Below are 6,434 nucleotides of genomic sequence, written 5' to 3'. Positions count from 1 at the left end.
CCTCTGCCCCTCCCCCCCAACTCGTGCTCTCTCTCGAATAAATGAATAGAATCTTTAAAAAAACAGAACCAACAACCAATCAAAGCACCCCGGCTTTGCCACTTTCTACCCATGTGGCTGCAAGCAAGTCACCTGGTGGACTCCAGGTCTAGAACTCGGACTGTCATCAGCCACAAGGAGGGTTGTTGTGGCTCGGGGAGATCTCACAAACAAATCTCCCAGCCCTGGGTCCCGCACCTGGACACGCTGCTGTTTTCAAGCCCCCGGCAATGAATGGGAGTGACTTTGGAAGCATTCCACCTGTCTCTGAGCCTGTTCTCTCTTCCATCTCCTTCCCAGGGAAAGGGTAACCCCCAACCTCCCGGGAAAAGTGCTACTATGCAAGCCGAGCCCTGAATGTATGTTCATTGTTTCAGAGTTGATCCCGCCCTGGACTTCATGCCCGGATGACCTGGGCGCCCCACCTCAACCCAGAGTCAGGGGAGGCAGGGACAGAACGATTAAGAATGGAGGCCATGCCCCGCACCCAGTGCTGGAAGCGGTCACTTTATTGGCTGGAAAAGGAAGAAGCAGTGCTCAGCTCTGGAGGGAATACAGCGGCCAGAAAGAGGGGAGGGTAGCTGGGCTGGAGCCAGGCAAGGCCGGGCAGAAACTTCCACTCCCCCACTCCTTGGGCTGTGGTGGCTGGAGCTGGAGGAAGAAAATCATATTAATACATCAACGACAATATCCAAAATACTAGCCAAGAGGACCTGGAGCTTGGGGCGCCTGGGTGGCTCAGTTGGTTAAGCGACTGCCTTCGGCTCAGGTCATGATCCTGGAGTCCCGGGATCGAGTCCCACGTCGGGCTCCCTGCTCAGCAGGGAGTCTGCTTCTCCCCCTGACCTTTCCCCCCTCTCATGCTCTCTGTTTCTCATTGTCTCTCTCGCAAATAAATAAAATCTTAAAAAAAAAAAAAAATTAAAAAGAGGACCTGGAGCTTAAATTCTGGACCAAAGCTCCCCCGCTCTCCCTTTCCACTACACACCAGCAAAGCCCTGCCTTCCTGAGGCCTGGGGGCTCTGCCTGCACATCTCTGCAGGTCCTAGACTCACCTCCTCTGCCTCAGACCGTCCTGGGACCCACCTAGGTGACCACAGCCCAACCGACCCCTGTGGCCTTCCTGAGGGACCATCGTCATTCGCCTCCCTACGAGTCCCTCTACCACCAGGAGGTTCTGCTGTGCCTCCGTTCTTAGGGTAAGCTGGGATTAGCTGGTCAAGGAGATCCTATTGATCCCATTTTAAAAGCATAATGATTGCAGCTCAGGGAGGTAAAAGCTAGGTAAGTGTCAGAGCTGAAGTCTGAACCCGGGTCTTCCTGGCCACGAAGTCCAGCCATGCTGCTGGCTCTCAGGGAAGCAAGGGATGGCTGGCATCCCTGGAGAGCTCTGGGCCCTCGGGAGACCGTGGTTCCCACTCAGGCACTGAAAGGACCCTTTGCAATGGCAACCACGGGGCTTTGGGCACATCCTCCCCTCTTGGTGGTCTCGGTCTTCCCATCTGTGCAATACTCGGTCCCACCAGTGACCTCTCAGTCCCTGGGCTGAGGGCTTATCACGCTAGCCCACGATCAACAATATTTCAACCAGAGGGCGCTCCGGGTTCCCGTTCGTCCTGTGTCGCCGCAGTACTGACCTTCGGTCCATCCTCGAGGACGGGGCCAGGGTCATCCCTCTGCCAAGCCTGCTCTCTCCCACCACCGCCCCACCCCTCCCACCCCATGAGGTTTTCCTCCTCTGCTCCCACAGCACTCAGCCCTTCCCTCCCTGGGAGTGTCCCCGCTTCAGCCACGAGGCTGCTCTGTGAGGAAGGGCCGTGGTCCCCTTCTGTCCCAGCACCTGACACAGAGACCTTGGCACAGCGCTGGATCTCCCAATGGGCCAACCAAACATGTGCTTTGGGTCTTGTGTTTCTTGACTTACTCACACTTACTCTAGGACTTAGTATTGTTTTATTTCTAGTTGCAGGCAGGGGAAGAGAGGCTCCACAATCCTTCCCCTGCAGGGACACAACCAGCAGAGGTGGCCGAACACAGCCCCAGCCTGTCACGGAGCACGGGCTCAGCACACTTCGAATACACATTTGCTGCCTGCCACACATGTCCTGAAAAGCCAGTCTTCAGCCTCCCACTGGCCACGTGCAAAGAGCTTCCCACCTCCCCTCCCCCTCCAGCCGCTGGCCACAGTCCCCTCTCGGGACACAGCTGCTCCTCCCACTGATGACTTTCTGGGTGCCCGCTAAGGAAACAGAGTGGATCTTCTCTTTCCCTCACAGCCCAATTCATCAGCAAATACGGTCCCATCTACCTTCACGTATGTCCGAAACCCAGCCACTTGGCTCGCTGGTCTGTCATCTCTCCGGGGCCTCCCACAGGAGCCTCCCAGCTGGTCTCCGGCCTCTGCCCCTGCCCACCAACAGTCTACTCTCCACCCAGCAGCCAGAGCAACGCTTTTCAAATCTAAGCCCGAGCATGTCCATTTCCATGGAGGCAACATCTCCGGGTCAAGACCAAAGTCCTATAGTGACCTCTCAGGCCCCTCAGGAGCTGCTCCACTTACCCCTGACCTTCCTCTGTGTTCTCCCTGCTCCCTTCCAGCTTCCTGGCTTTTCCTGAAACAGCAGGGACATTCCTGCTTTTGTACCTGCGGGCCCTCACCTGTAACGCACTCCCCCCCCCCCCCCCCAGATATCCTCACAGCCCCCCCCTCAAGTTCTGGCAAGTTTGTGCTCAAATGCTGCCTTCTGGGTAGGGCCTTCCCTGAGGGTCTCTGTAACAAACAAACAAAAAAATGGCAACCCTGCTTCCTGCCCACCCTGCCCCACCCCCGCCCCAGCACTCCCATCCCCCTTCTGTTTCCTTTTCCTCCAGGACACTTTCCTCCCTTGAACATTCTACAGAATATACTCGCTTATGTCTTTTTCTTTATCGTCCGTTAGCACATAAACCCCATCCGAGAGAAATCTGTGTGTGATTCGCTCACTCATGGATCATCCTCAGTACCCAGAGCAGTGCGCCGCGCATGACAGATGCTCAACAGAGATTTGTTGAGGGCATGAAAGCAAAGAAACGGACAGATAGTGAGCAGAGGTCTGTTCGCCCAGGCCCTCCTTTTCGACCACCTTTACAGCGAGACATCAGTGCACTTCCCCTCCGCTCTCGCCCCCCACCTACCTCAGGGGACAGGAGTGACACAGGACACCTTCCCGCAGCCATTGTAGCAGCATTTCAACAGGCCAGGACACTGGCTGTCCACCTGGCACTGGTCCCGGCAGAGGCCAAGCTGGGGGAAGTCAGTGTTCACCTTGGGGCAGGAACCCTGCTTTTCTGGAGAGAAAAAGGAGCAAGGGGAAGCGGGCAGAGAGGATGCCAGATGAACACTTGTCCACAACATGATCTCCCACCACCCTCCCCGTGTCACAAAGTGGACAGCTGCCTGCTGGCCTTGATCTTGGGGGCGCCTAGGAAAACCGCCCACAAGGCCCTCCTCCTCCCTCCATCCTTGATTTTGGAATGACCCAACACCACACTGCTGGTAGAAGTAAAACCAAGACCTGAGCCCAGTCTGTGACCGTCCATTTACACACACACACTTCCTGGGTCAAGGATAAGGGAGCTGGGCTCAATTCCCAGGAGCCCCAAGAGCAAGCCCAGCCAAAGGTCAAACACAGGCACAGAACTGGCTGATCAGCTGCACAGGACAGGAGTGGCTGACTTCCTAGCACAGAGAAATCCATTCCCTTGAAAAGGGCAGGAGGTCTGGACACTGGGCTTCCCCAGGACAAAAGGGAATCAGGAATGTCTTACTGACAAAACACGCCACTGTGGATAGAGGATCTACTCTCTACAGAGATACTTTCTGTGTGTTATTTCATTTAGCCCCCATGTCAGTCCCACAAAGTTTGGGATTATCATTCCCATTCTGATGACGAGAAAGCAGAGGCTCAGAGGCATAAAGCAACTTGCTGAGGATCACACAGCTAGGAGATGGGCAGAACTAAGATTCTAGTTCAGGAAGCCATCTGGCCCCATCCCTCTTCCTGCCTCAGTCTGTCCATCTGAGACCAAAAAAAAAAAGCGAAGACTGCACCTAACAGTAGGCATGCCTTCTGTCCCCCTCCACCTTACTCATCTGTTTGTCTGTCTGCCTCTCTCTTTCTTTCTCAGTCCTCACCTCTCCTTCTGATCCTCCTCTCTGTGCTCGATTAGAAGCCTCCAGATCCAGCAGCTGCCCTCTACCTCCCACCTCCTGGCTCCTAAGTCTGAGGTCTCTAGTTACAAACCATCCCAGCACCTACTGGCATCTTGGGAGAAATAACAGAGAGGGAAAATCCCTGGGGCTGTATTCTGGCTAAAGACCAGTAATCACAACAGCTTGGTGCCCCAGGTCATATCCCTGCTTCTAGTCCTCAGTTTTTCCCTGTGAAAAATGAGAAGCTTGAATTTCATGTTGTCTAAGGCCACCCCCTGCTCTGATGAGCGTCCCCATAGCCTGGGGGAGAGTGAGCTCTACCAAGGACCTTTTGTGGACCACCAGCGCTTTCGCATAGTTCTCGCTCTCAATATTTAGAGTGGAAGAGATTGTTTTAAATACAGGAAAAGAGGAGGGGTGTTCAGGGAGGAGTCCTGATTTCCTTCAAACCAGCCTTCCAGAAGGGGCAAAAGTTGAAGCCCCTCACTATGACTCCCGCCGAACCATGGAGTGACGGGTGACGTTGGGCAAGAGCCTTTCTGTTCTGACACTCACAACCACATCTTTAGGACAGGCTGGGCGCTCTCCTTAATGTGTAAAGTCTCTTTCCGTCTGGACAGAGGAATCCGGGGAGTCTTGCTAGGCCAGGCGCTCCAAGTCTTTCCCCCAGAGCTGGGGGAGGCCCCAGGGGAGGGACTCCGAGAGGGCTGGGCGCCCCAGGTCTTGGGAGCCAGCCCGCTCGCCAGCCCCGGGCTTCCCCGCGGCTCCAACCCGCCGGGGAGGAACCTGTGAAACGGGTGCCTTGACCTCCGGATACACCGTCCCAGCTGGTGCTTGCCCGGAAGCCCGTCACGCACCAGGGAATGGAATCCAGCCAGGGGTGGGGGACTTCCTCCCCCCCCACCCCTCCACCCCCCTGGCTGAGCTTCAGCGACGCCTTTGGCTCCCCGGGGCCCCGCGAGGAAGCACGCGGCGGATCTGGTTCCATCCGCCTCGACTCTCCAGGGGTCCCTGGGGTTGGCTGGGGGCCCTGTGCCCTGATCCCGGCGCTCTGCCTCCTCCAGCCCACCGCGCCCTTCCCCGCCCCGCCCCGGGCTCCCCGGGGTTACCGTCGGGCAGGTGGCAGATGGTGGCGCAGCCGGCCTGGCAGCACTTGAGGTTGTCGGCACATTGGGCGTCGGAAAGGCACTCCTGCGTGCAGTTCAGGTCTGCCTGCAGCTGGGGGCACACGCCTTTCTTCTCCGCTTCTCCGCCTGGGAGGCGCACGGTCAGTGGGGCGCGGGGCCCTAGTCCCGGAGGACGCCCACCTCCTGCTCCCAGGGCCGCAGATCTCAAGCTCCAAGGATATCTCAGTCTCTGGCCCTGGGCGCCCCCCTTACAGCCTTCAGAGGGCCCCACCTCCAGGCCTGGGGGCCCCGACACCTGGAAGTACGGGGGTTTACCTAACCCTCATCCTCAGAGCCCTCAATCTTTAGGGGAGCCCCACAGAGCTGAACATCCAGGAGCTTCCGACGTCTAGGCAGAGGGTCCCCCCACCGGCCACCAAGTCTCCACCTTTAGCACAGAGCCTCTGCTCCAAATTTCAGCCTTCAGTGGTCTCCCCCTCCTCCAGCACATTGGACCCCACACCCTAAGCTCTAAGGGTCACCACCTTCAGGAACCACGGAATCCTCAAATTTTAGTCTTCATGGGTCTCCCCACTTCTGCCCCAGGAATCCCCATTTCTCCAGCTCCCAGAGAGGCTACGTGCGCCTTGGCCGGGCCCTGTCCTGGCGCTCCTGGAGCGGCCCCTCTGGGCGCCAGGGCTGTCCGCGCCCCGCTCACCTGGGACTCGGGGGAGGCCGAGCAGCAGCAGGCCGAGGAGGAGAGCGACGGCGAGAGGACCCGGCTGGCTGGCGGGCATGGTGCTGAGCCGGGGCGGGGTGCAGGTGTGAGCCGCCACCCGGATGCGGAGATTTAACCACGCGCTCGGGGGGCGTGGGGTAGGGGTGGGGCCGCGCCGGCGGGGGGGGGGAGGGGGCTCAGGGGCCACCGCGGGCTGGCTGCCACCTCAGGCCATTTCACAATCCCCTGGGATCAGGTGTCACTCTTGGCCCGGGTGGGAACCAGGAACCTGAGCAGCTTCCAGGCCTGGCGCAGCTCGACCAGCCGCAGCCGGACCCTTGTCCACTCCTCCCCTCTCTCCTCCCCCCTGGGGCCTGAG

The 6,434-nt window shown here is 58.3% G+C and overlaps 1 protein-coding gene across 1 annotated transcript; it reads right to left on the bottom strand.

The window, feature by feature from the left end:
- Positions 1–530: 530 nt before the first annotated feature.
- Positions 531–6,148, bottom strand: WFDC2 (WAP four-disulfide core domain 2). Its single transcript, XM_036103862.2, has 4 exons — positions 6,056–6,148; positions 5,341–5,484; positions 3,214–3,366; positions 531–690 (listed from the first exon to the last, which is right to left on the bottom strand). Exons 1-3 carry the CDS (start codon positions 6,132–6,134, stop codon positions 3,215–3,217), a joined length of 375 nt encoding a protein of 124 aa, XP_035959755.1. The 5' UTR covers positions 6,135–6,148; the 3' UTR covers positions 531–690; position 3,214.
- Between the last annotated feature and the right edge of the window lie 286 nt (positions 6,149–6,434).

The sequence above is a fragment of the Halichoerus grypus genome, chromosome 10 (assembly GCF_964656455.1).
Source record: "Halichoerus grypus chromosome 10, mHalGry1.hap1.1, whole genome shotgun sequence".
Taxonomy (NCBI): domain Eukaryota; kingdom Metazoa; phylum Chordata; class Mammalia; order Carnivora; family Phocidae; genus Halichoerus; species Halichoerus grypus.
Note: the sequence above shows the minus strand (reverse complement) of the source record. Positions and strands in the feature narration are given on the sequence as shown.

Excerpts from the sequence above, each read along its gene's own strand:
- WFDC2 (XM_036103862.2), bottom strand. The coding sequence starts at position 6,134 with ATGCCCGCCAGCCAGCCGGGTCCTCTCGCCGTCGCTCTCCTCCTCGGC. Across the intron at positions 5,485-6,055 it reads CGGCCTCCCCCGAGTCCCAG|GCGGAGAAGCGGAGAAGAAA; the intron begins GTGAGCGGGGCG and ends TGCGCCTCCCAG. Across the intron at positions 3,367-5,340 it reads CATCTGCCACCTGCCCGACG|AAAAGCAGGGTTCCTGCCCC; the intron begins GTAACCCCGGGG and ends TTTTCTCTCCAG.